The following is a 14,902-nucleotide window of genomic DNA, read 5'->3' as shown; positions in this document are numbered from 1 at the left end:
TACACGTCTTTGCTCAGAGGTCACCCTCATTGTGATACTGCCCCTAACCAGTCTATTTAAATTGTCCCCCTTTGTCTAACTCTATCCATCCCCCTTCTTCTGCTTTATTTTTCACTTGACACTTACCATGTCCTAATACATTACACAATTTACTTATTTTTGTGTTTACTGACCAGCTCTTCATTAGGTCAGACATTTCAAGAGGGCATGAATTTTTGTCCCTCGTTCACTGATGTATTTGCATCACCTGGAACAACCCTGGGCAAACAGTACGGGTTCAAAAATATTTGCTGAACAAATTAATGAACGGACGATCTCCAAAACTAAAAGACTGGGTTGGTAAATCAGGGTATGATACTTGCTTCTATCTAGTATTTAAAGTGGTCATCAAGTTTAGAAATCAAAAGTGAAAATCTTTGGAAACATGCCATTAAGTGGATAGAAAACAATATTCCAATTCAAATATATACTTAGAAGGGAACTAGGAAAAACTATGTACCAGAAAAAAAAGACCGAAAGGGAATGCAGAAAGAGAGTGGGTTTTATGCTTTGTTGTCCATTTTGTTTCATTTGAGAACTGCAGGAAAGTACAGAAAAAGGAAGTAAGTGAGAGAGGATGAGAAAGACCTGTGGTCATGAATGTTCTGTCTCCCCCGGGCTGGGAGGCCATAAGCCTGTGTGCTCTTTGCCTGAATTCCTGGCATCTTTGTCTAAAATGAAGATGAAACTTTTTAGACAAAGAGCATATCAGGGCTCAGTTTTCCTCTGATGTCCAGAAACATACAGTTGCAGAATTAGCTCAGGAACTGGCAAGCTATGAAATTCAATTTTAGCTAAATATTCAGTATTCTTCCCAGTTCTCCTTCTCCATCCATGGTCCATGGATCCCCTGAGTTCCCTTTGACTGTTTATCCATGTCCGTTTGTCTGGTTGTAGTTTTGTTTTTAAACTCTACTTTTCTTCTGTCCTCCTCCCACCCCTATCTTTGTCCTAGGCGCACGCATTGTTTGCCCTCAGTCCCTGGTTTGTGTGTGGGTGTTTCCCTGAATAAATAAAGCTCTGGTGCTGAGAAAGTTCAAGGCCAGAGAAATCCAAAGCGGCTGAGGACCCCTAACACTTGTCCCTGCATTTCTGTGAATCGTAAGCCGGGGGCCTGCACCCTGCTTTTCCACCCGCCTTCCCCACACGCCTCTGGGCCTTTCCCTCCCACCTTCTGTTTCTGCAGAGACGTCATCAGCGCTTCCTTTGCTGTAACACTTTTACATCTTGAGTAACGACTTGCGTAGAGAGCTCTTTGCCTGTCCCCTTCTTGGTTACTAAGACATTCATGGGTCTTACCTCTCATATTGCATTTTCCCCACTCATGCTAGAGCACAAGGTCTCCTTATAATCCTGATGTTGCTGTTTAATCCCTCGATTTATGCAATTTTAGAATCAAAAGGAATCTTAAAAGCCAACTAGTGAAACCCCCATTACCACTCCATGGTCAGCATAGTGGGAGGTGCGCGGTAGAGGTCTGGAGAATCTTTACCATCAGTAAACACCCTCAGGTCAGCCATCGTGTACCACTTCAAGATAATTATTTTGTGCTATTAACTTTGTTTAAAAAAAAAACATCTTTTATTCACATATATTTATAAAATTGGTGAAGAATCACGGAGAAGCCTGGGTTCAGAAGGCAATGAGGTAAAACGGATTCCAAGTTGACCACAGGGTTGACATAAAGCGAAAAAGGCTTCGTTACTGACGCAAGAACAGGAAGAAAGGGGCTAAAATTATGATGAAAGAATTACATGTAAAAATAAATAATAATATCTTTTGCTACTGACAACTGTTGAATGGTGGAAGGGTTGCCAAGGCAAGCTGAAAAAATGTCAGGACTTGAGGTTAGCAGCGTATCCGGTATGATTCAGCGGGTGATTAAATTAGACTTTCCTTGATGGAGAAAAATAGAATAAATATGTCAAATGGTTCCTCCTCTAAGAGTCTGGGAAAGGTTAGATTTCCATTTCACTGGGAAATGAAATGATTATTAAATAAGCAAGCCCCTTACCTGCCTGAAAGTTGCTAACACAGCTACCTTAACATTATCCCAGCGGTCATGAGAACTGAATTCACTGTGCTTTTTGCCAGGACAGCTGATTTTTCTCATGATAATTTTTAATTGTCATTTTTTTTTCTTTTCAGGCTTGTAAATTTTATAGCTCCCAGTGGTACGTGGTAAATTATAAATATGAACGATATTCTGGAGACATTCGACAGCTACCCCGGTAAGAACCTTCCATGGTACTCCTTGGGTTTTTCCATATATAAAACACTTTCTCTATTTAAATTCTGCCATTGTTTATAAATACATGTATGTTATTCTAGTATTAAGTTATGCTTTATAAAATTTAAAAATGAGTCATGAAAGAACATTTTGTTCAACAATGTATTATTTGTATAGTCACAGAATTGGGGTGAGATGCTCTTATTTAATTTTTGAACAAAGTTTTAAAGTCTTGGTATATTATTCTTTTGTGAGCTGTCCTTTCAATAGCAGATACAAGAGGATTTTTCAAAACTTCAGTTTTGACAAGAAGTTTTTTTCTGACTATATTCTGTATATAGTGTTCAGTTTGCCGTTCGTTTTGTGTATTTTCATACAGAGATAGTAAAAGGCATGAAAATAAACAACCTCCACAGAAATGATAGATCCTTAAGAACAGCAGAAAGGAAAAGACAAACAAGTAATTTTTTTCCAGACTATGGGGAAACAAAGTCTCTAGGGGAAGGTCCTGCACCTGCTCAACTGTCACCTCCACAGACAAGCTTACCTGACCGACTGCCTGAACTAGTAATCATTTATTCCGTGTCTGTGTCCCCCCACTAGAGTAAAGACCCCCAAAGGACAGGGACTCTTCTTCGCAGAACCCCCTGCAGGCCTAGGAGAACTCCCGGCACATAATTAGTGATTACTTATTGGATAAGTAAACCCAGTGAGTGGCAAATTTTAAAACGTAATAATCCTAGATGGACATTGCTTACATTCAAAGCATGACGATGAACTGGAATTTCCTGCACACTCGTTCATCAAACTAAAATGATGCAAATCATCCAGGAAAATACTTAAGACAGTTAAAAGTTAATTCTTTCTTAACACTTTCCTCAAGTGAAGCTTTGAGATCACACACATTGCATCTAACTTTTTAAATGGTCACAAGTTTCAGATTTGGGCACGACTTTCTAAGATTTCCCGAGCCCCTTGAAACATCTTTTCCAGACTTGGATACTTGGAAGTGCTGCTCTAAACCCCTGAATGCAGAATTTGGAGGGGGAGTTACGGAATGGCTCTGGGAAGGTGACATTTGAGCCCCGATCTGAAGGAACAGTAGCTACCAGCACCACAATCTCCAGAAAAGGGTTCCCAGAGGGAACAGCGAGGGCAAAGGTCGTGAGGTGGCAGCTAGTGTGGTCACTCGAGGCTGGAACTGAGGGTTGGAAAGAGAGCAGTAAGGTAGGGGATGTTACAGACCCTGGGAAGGAACTTGGATTTTATTCTCATTGCACAGAAGCCTATGGTAATTGTAACCTAGAGTGTGACATGATCTGGTTTACCTCTTTAAAAGATGACCTGTTCTACTCCACGGAGAATGAGATGGTGGCAGTGAGAATTAAAAAAAAAGAAACAGAAAGAGGGAAGGGAGCCATTTCTTCAGGCGTTACATTACTGTCGAGAGCAAAGCAATGTTCCTCCAAAACAGCAACTCTTCATTCAAAACAGTGAATGTTAACTTTTACCAAAGTTCTGAACATTCCTTTAGATCCAGTTCACTCCTGGTAGATGGCCTCCTGTGACTTCATGTTGGGAAGGTCCCATCACACCCCAGGCCTTCGTGAGTAACTAGTACGTTCAGAATGTCTGGGCATTGGTCACACACTTTTGTAGATGCAGTTGAAAAGCAAAGCATGTTTTAACATCCAGACTTCCCCTTTCTGAAAATAGTTTTGAAAAGCAGTTACAACTTGGAAGCTGCGTCCAAGCCGTTGGAAGACTGCATACAAGGGAAGAGAGCATAAAAGGAAGTGTTTAGCTGCCCTTTTGCATAAGTGCCTTCCGGCTGTCTTTAGGTCTGTAGGCATCTTTGGTGGCTTTATCCCCAAACACTGTTCATCATTTCTTATAGTCGTGATGCCATAAAGAAAAGTAAATTTAAAAATTTCACATTCGCTTCATGAGAACAATAGAAAAAGCACGTCCAGCAAGAACAGGGTTGGAATATCACTGCTGAACAGGGATTCTCGCAAAGCAGGAGAAGAAATGCGAAAGAAACCAAAATACTGTTGCGTCTTACCTCACTTTAACTAAGGGAAGTGAAAGTTGATACCAAGAAGGGGAAGAGTTAGACTGCCACTAAGTGAGAAACTGTAATGAACTATACGTGTATATTCAAAATGAAAATCAGAAGTTCTGAAATAATCCTCACGTGTCCCCTGAACAGATGAAAACTGTTAACGCTGAACAGCGAAAGTATTTTTTTAATGATTTTACAAATCTAAGCACTCCCCGCTCAAGACTACACCTATTTAGGTCAGTAGTGGAAACGTAATTTACTTGGGCCTTCCGAGGCTATTAGAAGTAAATCATTTTCATACCTCCTGGATTAGAAGAATTCTCCTATGTCTGCTACCAATTAAACTGAGTGTTTCTTTTTATGGATTGCTGAAGCTGTAAAATGAAAACTTGCAATTATGGAGAAGTGAAAAAAGACGTGTGTTTCTCTCCCTCATTTTTATTCCTCAAATTTGAAATTGTGTTATGATTGACTTTTAAGAATCTCACTTTTTTTTAGCGTCTCTTCATAGGAAGATACTGGAGAGAGACTTTATTTCAGGCTAGAATGTGGAATGTAAAGACTTCACACACTGGAAATAAAAATTGGCACTGAAAATGGGGTTCCCAGAAGATAAGAATGTCATAAAAAAATACGTGATGCCAAAGGAGCCAAGAGTATACAGTGGGGAAAGGACAGTCTTGTCAATAAATGGTGTTGGGAAAACTGAACAGCCACAAGCAAATGCATGAAACTAGACTATCTTACATCACGCACAAAATTAACTCAAAATGGATTTACTATTTGAATGTAAGTACAGAAACCATGAAACTCCTAGAAGAAAACATAGGTGGTAGGCAGCTCCTTGACATTGGTTCTGGCAATGATTTTTTTGGATTTGGCTCCAAAAGCAAAAATAAACTAATGAGACTACATCAAACTAAAAAGCTTCTGCACAGCAAAGGAAATTAACAACAAAGTGAAAAATCAACCTACTGAATGGGAGAAAATATTTGTAAATAATGTACCTGATAAAGAGTTAATATCCAAAATATATGAAGAACACATACAACTCAATAGCTAAACAAACAAACAAACAAACAAACAATCTGATTAAAAAATGGGAAGAGGATCTGAACAGACAGTTTTCTAAAGACTTACAGATGACCAATCAGTACATGAAAAGATGCTCTGTATCATTAATCATCAGGAAAATGTGTATCAAAGCTAAAATGAATTATCACCTCACATCTGTTAGAATGGTTGCTATCAAAACAATGGGAGATAACAAGTGTTGGTGAGGATGGAGAAAAGGGAGCCCTTTGCACTCTTGGTGGGAATGTAAACTAGCACAGCCACTATGAAAAACAGTATGGAGATTCCTTAAAATATTAAAAATAGAGCCACCATATAATCCAAGAATTCCACTTCAGTGTATTTATTCTAAGAAAACAAAAACACTAATTTGAAAATATACATGCACTCCCATGTTCATCACAGCTTTATTTACAATAGCCAAGATACAGAAGCAAGGTAAGTGTCCACTGGTGGATGAAGGAAAGAAAATGTGGTACCCATACACAGTGAAATACTATTCAGCCATAAAAAAGAAAGAAATCTTGCCATTTTCCACAACATGCATAGACCTTAAGGGCACTATGCTAAGTGAAATAAGTCAAACAGAGAAAGACAAGTACCACATGATCTCACTCACATGTGGAATTGAAAAACAAAAAACAAAACAAGAAAAAGCCAAACTCACCAATACAAAGAACAGATTGATTTTTGCCAGAGGTGAGGTATGGGGGTGGGCAAATTGAGTAAAGGGGGTCCATAGATGAAAACTTCCAATTCTAAAGTAAATAAGTCATGAGGATGGGATGCACAGCTTGGTGTCATTATAGTTAACAAGACCTTATTGAATATTTGAAAGTTGTCCAGAGATTAGATCTCAAAAGTCTTTAGTAGCTAGGAATGGTGACGATGTTAACTAGACCTACTGCGATCCTTTCACAATATATACAAATGTAGAATCACCGCATTGTACACCTAAATCTAGTATATTGTCATCTGTCAATTATACCTCAATTAAAAAATATGAAACTAAGAAAAAAAATATGATGCCACAGATTGTATTCACCCGTGGGGTAAAATACAGAGATATATAACATATTGAAAAGTTTTACCACAGCTGGTTTGACATAAAGGAGAAAATTTCATAGGGTATATTTCGTGACTGAAGATCAAATAAAATGGAATCAGTTTAGTGCGGCTGAACTGGAACAGATATTTTCATAAAAGAACACTTGTCGAGTGCAGGCCGTGTGCCAGGTGTGCTGGGCGCCCTGTGTACGTGACCTCATTGAACACGCATAACCCCACAGAGCAGGGACTGTTTTCCCTGTTGTGTAAAGGAAACCAGGGCCCTGAGAGAGTTAGTAACTTGCCCCCAGCCTCACTCCACTCAGGCATCCCCACACTCCTTATTTGAGTGTAGAAGTGAGAAACAAGACGGCCTAGAAATGACAACTAAGTTTGGATTCAAGGACCAGAGGGCGAGGTCCCTGCTGAGCCCTCTACCTCTGGAGCCCAAAGGCCCTTTAGAGACCCACAGGGCTCCTGGGGGGAGAATTTCACAATCAGTAGACAGAAGTGCTTCTCTTTTAATGATCTCCAAAAGAGAGAAGGGCCATGCTTAACGGCTCTGCAGACATGAGACTGAGTAATGACAATGGTGACTGAAAGACAAGGAGGCTGTGCCCTGTGGGTCAGTGGGAACAGGGATGGAAAAAAGGGTCCTCAGTAGCCCCCTGCCTCAGCAGTGGACCCAACACTCTGCCATCTTGCTCCAGAGCCTTTCCTTACACGGCTGACCTCACCTCCTGTCTCTCTCCCTTCCCCGCGTACTCCAGCCCCAACAGGGGTCCCCTCCTGGAGGCCGCAAGCCTGACCCTCCCCAAGACCTTCACTCACCGTTCACTGTGCCTGAGTGGTCTTTCCACCGGTCATCACATGGCCAGCTTCTTCTCACTCTCAGCCAAAATGGCCGTCTGTGATCGCCCTTTCTACACCTGCTCCCCTTGCCCGACTCTCTCTTTTCTCTTCCCCTCTTTAATTTTCTTCACAACCATTGTCACCCAGGGAAAGTATCTTGTTTATTTATGCTTAATTATCAGCCCTCCCCTCCCTCAGAAGGCGAGCTTCCTCATTCCGGGATTTATCTTCTGATACGTGGTTGGCATTTTTGCAGGGCTTCTATGGGACAGGTCCTCTCTGGGCACTGGATCATTTAGTGACAAGGAGGAAGAACGGCCTCCAAGAATTAAGACAGCTCTCAACTCACATTGACTTTGATCAAGTAGCCTTAGACTTAAGAAAAGCCAGCAGTGAAAGAACATACGCATGCACCCATCCCCCGCTCCCAGATAAGACCTGAGTTGGCACTCACTGGTCTACACCTTCTTTTTAATGAGCAGCATCAATATGGCTAGGGACTAAGGCAGTAAGTTAACTTTCGCTAGTGACCTCACTGATCTTATCTATCATACCTTATAATTTATTTTTGACTTACAATACTTAAGTGAACTGAAAAGGGAATTTTAAAGAAAACTTTGCTTTATGGAAGAGTTTAGAGACCTCACAAATTGTAATACAGAGTACCTACCCACATATTAAATGTAACATTTAGGAAATTCTTTAAAACTGTTTCACTATTTGTACAACACTTCCTTCTCTCTTCTAAATCATCTGTCCCTCAAAAATAACAGGGAAGAATAGTTCAGAAATTCATACTCAACATTTTCTTTGAGAAAAGTTATATATGTTTTTGCACAATTTTAAAATTTTCCTTCACATTAAAGAAAGTCAGTTCAGGAGACATCATTTTTCATTACTCTTTGAATAATCCCTTCAACACTTTTTAAAAAATTTCCTCTATATTTCATTATGCAAATTTTTAAACATACAAGAAGTGCTGAAAAACTTACACAATACACACCCATATTCTCACCATCCAGAATGTATCTTTCACATTTTACTGTATGTATTTTATCACATTATCCATTGACCCACTCATTCCTCTAGCCAACCATCAGTCCATCAGATATTTTGATCATTCCAAAGTGAGTTGAAAAATAGCAACACACTGTCCACCGCCTTTCTAAACACTGTAGCATGCAAACCATCAACTAGAGTGTACATGTTCATAGTTCACTTTTTTTTTTGAGGGACACTTTAGGAGGAAATTCACAAGTTGTAAGTGAACCATTGGATAACTTCGTGTGTACACCTGGACCACTGAAACCCCGACTGAGATGAGGAACATTGTCATCACCCTCAAAGAGTTCACTGCTACCCCTTCCAGGACAATCCTCACCCCTCCTTCCCTCTCCCCCAGAGACAATCACTGTTCTGATTTTCTTCACCACAGATTAGTCTTACTTGTTCTAGAACTTCATAACATTGGAGTTATGCCGTATATATGCCCGTGTTTCCGACTGCTCTGACTGAACATGATGTTTTTGCGTGTTTTGCGTATCCACATCGTTGCGTGTTTCAGGAGCTCCCATTCCCTTCTGAGTAGTGTTCCTGGGTGTGGATCTACTGTAGTTGGTTTAGCCATGCTTCTCTCAATAACAGCATTTTGAGCTGAGTTGTACATAAGTCACTTTCAATCCAGGGACTTCTGTGAAGCTTTGCCTGCCATTTATAGGGTATCTCATTGTTATTTCCCATCCTCTACTGGGAGATACATGGAAAACCCTCACAAGTATTTAGCCTTGTACACAGAGATTCCTGAAAACCTTATTTTGTTTCCTTAATTCTTTGCTCTTATTTCATTGCTAGTTTAAAAGGCTGTTTCTTCTCCCCTCTGTTTGTAAGTTTTTAAGTATCTTCACAGAAATGAAAGTTAGATTGCGGAACATGGCCACTGTTGCAAGCCACGATTCTCAGAACCAATGCCCATAAAATTATTCTTTCGTAAGCAAGAGAAGAAAGGACAAGACGTGCTGGCAAAAGAGGACAGAATAAAAAATTCAGAAACGAGCAGAAGTGTCTCAAGGTCAAAGGGAGACTGACAGGAAGTGACCAGCATATAGTGCAGGGCTGTCCCTGAGCCAGCTGGTGACCTTCCAGGTTCTAGCTGGTCTTTGCTGCCTCGTCCTCCGTTTTCCCTACTAATCCCTTTGCCTTCCCCTTGGGATGTTTCCTTAATAGTGCCTTTACGGACCCACCGTCATTTTAAGACTCTTGGAACCCTCATATGTTTGTTGCAGACAAAAATACATCAAATAATTGTTCTGAAATCAGCCCTTTGAACCTGCCTATGAATCTCAGTCAACGTATCACCTCTCAGGGGAGCAGGGGTAGAGGGAAAGGCTGGGTTCAAGGGCTTTATTTTGCCAATCAAGTGAAGAGGTGAAAGGGACTGCTTCTGATTCAAGGAACATCAAGATGTTGTTAAGGAGAAGAGGAATATTTTTGATGGGATAAGAAGCATTTCCCAGTGGTCCCCAAATAACAGTGTGGTCTGCTACTTCACATGAGGTTGACCTTAACGAAAAGGCAGGACAAGTTAACATCAGTGACAGCTTACACAGGTAAACTTGAGTGTCTCTAAGATTCTGCAAGAAGGAGAAAAAACTACAGGTACAGAGAGAAAAATGGCTGCAATCTTACTTAACATGCTTCTTAAAGATGGTTTGGATTAACCTATCCTAAATGCAGGAAGCAGCATTTCAGGCATAAGGATTCAGAGCTCCTTTTCCACTGTGAGTTTATGTGGGTAACTGTTATGGACTTCATTTTCTTCTCAGCAAAATAGCAAGATTAGGCTAGACATCGAGCCCCAGAATTTGTGTCCATATGACTGATTATATGCATATATAAATTAATAAAAAGCAGTGTGCTACTTCCTTAGTACATGTGTAGACTTCAGTACAAAATCTCTGCTATTTTGGTGTGTATTTTTGAACTTCTTTGAACTTGCACATAAGTGATGCATGAGGAAGGCTGTATGATGTATTAATTATGTTTTTGAATGCTGGACTAACACATACCCATGCAAGTAAATTCATATACATCAATTAGCAAATGTTTATCGAGCACTTAACCATGTGTCAGAGCCTGTGGTGGTGATAACATTGAAATACACATTTCCTACCACTCTTCTTTCAAGCCTCTGGCTTTTAAATAAGACTGTTGTCATTCACCACTACTTACCTGTGGGTCTTGGGATGTCCTGTCGAGACTGTGCAACCAAAACAAAATAGAGAAAGAAATTGGAATGAAGACTGAAATGAGACTCTAGACACCAGTTATGGGAATAGTCAATATCAAACACTGTGCACTCCAGAATACCTTTATTTTTAGTAGTTATGAATTTTGGTAGCAAGTAACACTTTCATTTATTTATTTATAAGATATTTTAAAAAAAATCATTTTAACATGTTGGAGGGGCCTCTTAGGATTTTGATCACCAAAAATGTGCTTTACTGCTAAAAAGAGCATCGCCAGGATGCCTCCCAAAACCAAAGTTTTAAGTTATACCTTTTCATATTATTGCCCTTCTGTGATATCCTTGTTCATCTTGCCTATCTATAATTCAGTCAGCAAATGCATATTGAGCATGTCTACAACAGGAAAGAAAAAAGTTGGATGAGCTGTAGACAGGACTTCATTAGAGTCCCTGGCTTTTAAGAAATGTACAATCTGATGCAGGGAGAAGACAGGTGCACAGATAACAGAATCGGGCAAGCATCCTAAGAGGCGTATGTACACTCAGCATCGGCAGGGAGAGAGTCCTAACTCTGTACATCCAGGGTACCTTCGTGGAAATGACTGTGGGGGCACAGACTCTTATCAGGTTATGATGGAATATTGGTCAGCCTTAAAAAGAAATGAAATCCTGATCCTTTCCAAAGCATGAATGAACCTTGAAGACATTATGTTAAGTGAAATAAGCCAGACATGAATAGACAAATATTGCGTGACTCCACTCATTTGAAGTCCCGGGAATAATCCAATACATAGAGATAGAAAGTAGCCCAAGGATTACCCAGAACTGGGGAAAGGGGGAATGGGGAATTATTGTTGAATGTGTACAGAGTCAGTTTTGGGAATAAAAATGGTTTGGAGATGGACAGAGGTGCTGGTTGTACAGCGTGAATGTACTTACTGCTACTGAACTGTATGCTTAAAAATAGTAAAAATGGTAATTCTTACGTAGATCTTACCACAACAGAAAACAAAAATGTTGATCAGGTATGGAGACTGTGATTCTGATCTCAAGCTTTCCACAGTTTGATAGTGAGGACAGTGTTCCTTTTTGTGCTCTAACTTTCCCTGCTGTGACCAGAGAATGGGCATTGTCATGTCTTTCAGAGGGAGGGTAAAGAATATTTTGAATCCACTTGAATCCATTTGAATCCACTGTATCCCTCCGTGGATGCGCGGTCGGGACATGTTTTGCATACTTGAGTATAAGGAGCCCTCGGTCATTCACCTTCCTATCTGGGATACCATCAACATGGGAAACTGTTTGCAATGAGAATGTTGAATGTGCTCCTGGGCTTTTTTCCTCCATAGTCAGATTCTGAGATCACTTCTACATAATTGAAATCGTTTGGAAGAAAACAAATACCCCATGCAAATTCTCCATGTAGGGTTTTCTAGCTGGGTATCAGGGAATGCCTGAATGTGAGATGATCTTGTCTGGTTTCCATTCAACCATGAGTTATTAGATAGAATCTAGCCAGACAAAGTTTATTTTTGTCTTATTTTTACCATTTATAGAGCCAAGTGTACACTCTTGTTCCTCTGGGTTGCTCAGTGATGCTCTGACATAAAAGCACTTCTGTGCTATCATGGAAATGCCCAAAGTGAGCACAGTTTGCCCCTAAGTCATGTTGGTGCAGACTTTGGGGAGAGGTCACGGTTAGGGGAGCAGCGCAGCCTAGTGGCCAGAGTGCAGGTTGGTTCTCAGGAACGTGGTTCTTCAAATGACTGTACTCTTCAGCGTGTAACATAAAAGCAAAAAAAAAAAAAAGGTGAAAATATCACTACTTTACATTCTACTTCAAAATGTGGAGGAAGGAAAATATATAGCATCAAACCTTTAAAATTGTCCCACTTGCCTTCATCTAATTAAAAAGGTTGTGTGTTAATCTGTACAAATATTAATTCTGTGGTTTAAGATGGAGATTTATTACTGGAGATAAGATATAATAGTATGGAGGAAAGTTAATACTTCCAAAAGAAATGGGACCCTCACGAGATTACATTATTTCATAAAAACCTGTAAGGAAGCCAACACAATAGCTGTTACCCAAGGAACAGCTGAAAGCAGTGTCTCAAATGACAAATCAGAATTTTTTTTTTTTTTTAATATCAGAGCAGAATACAAACCAGAGAAACTTCCTTCACATTCCTTTGAAGTTGACCATGAAGATGCTGATAAGGATGAAGTAAGTACATGGTTGAAAGTGGAATGTTTAAAACATGAGGATAATTAGTTCCCATCTTTCACTAGAGTGTTTCAAATTCTGCCCAGTTTTTCGTAAAGCTGCAGTAGCTGTGGGTGTGAGGGCTTTTAGGCAAAATGAATCATGTTTGTTTTGACATTGAACATGATTACTTAAGATGAGTCAAAGAGAGGAAAAGAAGTCTGGGTTTTAAGTGCAGTGTCTAAGATCTGGAATTCACAGACGAGTGCTGTGATGCTAATGATGCCTTTTGTACAGGATACCACTTCCCACTCGTCTTCCAAGGGCGGTGGGGGAGCGGGAGGAACCGGCGTTTTCAAGTCTGGCTGGCTCTACAAGGGGAATTTTAACAGCACCGTGAATAATACCGTCACTGTTCGGGTAAGGAGCCATCAAGATTCATCTGTGTTTCTGCCACCTTTCTTGACATGCCCCCTTCGGTCACAGAACAGAAGAGAGCCATTTACATTGCGTTTGTGTTTGGTGTCATATTTTATTTATGAGAAAGGGAGATACTCTTCTCTAGAGCAGTGCCCTAGAAACGGAGTACTCTTGACAGAATGAGAAAAACTAATTTCTGTGAACGTGCATACCTCCTTATGTTTTTTTCCCTTTGTTTAGTCCTTCAAAAAGCGCTTCTTCCAGCTGACTCAGCTGCCAGATAACTCTTACATCATGAACTTCTACAAAGATGAAAAAATATCCAAAGAACCCAAAGGCTGCATCTTTTTGGATTCCTGTACAGGTGTGGTGCAGGTGAGTAGCAATCTCTTTTTCCCTGAGGTTTTTTTTTTTTTTTTTTAATTGAAAAATATGTTCATCCAATCATCATTCATTCATTCCAAAAATATTTATAGCGTATCTGATATGAACCAAGAACTGTTCCAAACTCTAAGTATTCAGTGGAGAACAAGGCAGCCTAGATACCTGTTTTCACAAAACAATAAGTAAAGTAAAGCAGAAAATAAGCAAAGAAAGAAGTAGAATGGAATAGCTGGTAAAATCCAGAATAAAGAAAATGAGCAGGGTTACGGAAGGGAGAGAGATGAATGGGGAAGTTGGAAAGGAATATTTATGCTCCAGAAGTGAGAAAAACACTTTTCCTTAGTATTAAATTGACGCGGAACACCGTGGCAAAGGGAAGCAGAATCATTCCACAGGCCTCATTTGAGCATCTCATTTTCAAAAAATTTATTCTTTCTACTCTGATGAAATAGCTCTCTTCATTCCCTCTTCTGTAAATCTCAAGTGTTTTAGCAGTCTCATCTCAAATTTCACATTAAGATGTTGGCTCATTGAGGTTGAGGACTCTGTTTTTGGTCACAGGCCACTAAGAACGATTTTTTATCTTAACACCAAGCCGCAGGTATTCATACAGCTTGCTACATGGCTGAGATTACATCTCAGATTAATACCAGGGGCCCTCAGATATGTGAATGCAAAACAGGGTCCTACCTCCAATCACTTAAACCTAGTCTGTATCTGGATGGTATACCTGTTAAAATCTGGAATTTCTCCAGGAAGTAATCAAGCTGAACTTTAAAAGGAAAGAATTAATTAAGCGTTGCTGACCACTCCACTAGAAGGGAAAGGTAATTGCTTTTCAACACAGATGCCAACTTGCCGTATGAAGGGGGCAATCAGGGTCTTAATGGAGGGTGGAGATGGTTTTCTGTCGTTGATCACAAAGGAGACTCTTTGGCTTTAGAAATATGAAGTATACTTCAGCAAGAAGTTAAAGATCAGTAACTTCATTTTACAGACATTGAGCTGAAAAACTTAAACATTTTCTTTTCCATCTGTACTTCCAAACTTGCCCTAGCAGATGAGTCATCATCTTTTAAGACGTATCATTGTAACCCTCTTTACGTATTAAGTTTGCAGAGGTATGGAGGATGGCATAATTTCTTCTTCCAAGAGCCCTGTAACTCTGTTGAACACACATCTTAGTGCTCCAATCTGACCTTCCACTCCAGGAACCTCTTCTCCATCCTGTCTTAGACTGTGTTTCAGTCTCTGCTTAAACAATCCCTTAGAAAGAAGATGTCATCTAAGGGGAAACATAAGTTTGGGGTGTGAAGAGGTCGGTGTTTGAACCCTAGTTTT

The 14,902-nt window shown here is 40.0% G+C and overlaps 1 protein-coding gene across 8 annotated transcripts in view; it reads left to right on the top strand.

Annotated features, from left to right (window-relative positions):
- DOCK10 (dedicator of cytokinesis 10) overlaps window positions 1–14,902 on the top strand; it is a 241,667-nt gene that overhangs the window by 129,018 nt on the left and 97,747 nt on the right. For all 8 annotated transcript variants that reach the window (XM_074364399.1, XM_074364398.1, XM_074364396.1 and 5 more), the window contains exons 4-7: window positions 2,188–2,270; window positions 12,706–12,778; window positions 13,055–13,177; window positions 13,418–13,552. In XM_074364399.1, coding sequence (XP_074220500.1) covers window positions 2,188–2,270; window positions 12,706–12,778; window positions 13,055–13,177; window positions 13,418–13,552 — 414 coding nt within the window. The remainder of the gene's footprint in view (window positions 1–2,187; window positions 2,271–12,705; window positions 12,779–13,054; window positions 13,178–13,417; window positions 13,553–14,902) is intronic.

The sequence above is a fragment of the Camelus bactrianus genome, chromosome 5, assembly GCF_048773025.1.
Source record: "Camelus bactrianus isolate YW-2024 breed Bactrian camel chromosome 5, ASM4877302v1, whole genome shotgun sequence".
Classification (NCBI taxonomy): Eukaryota; Metazoa; Chordata; class Mammalia; order Artiodactyla; family Camelidae; genus Camelus; species Camelus bactrianus.
The sequence above is the reverse complement of the archived record's forward strand: the minus strand, read 5'-3'. Positions and strand labels throughout refer to the sequence as shown.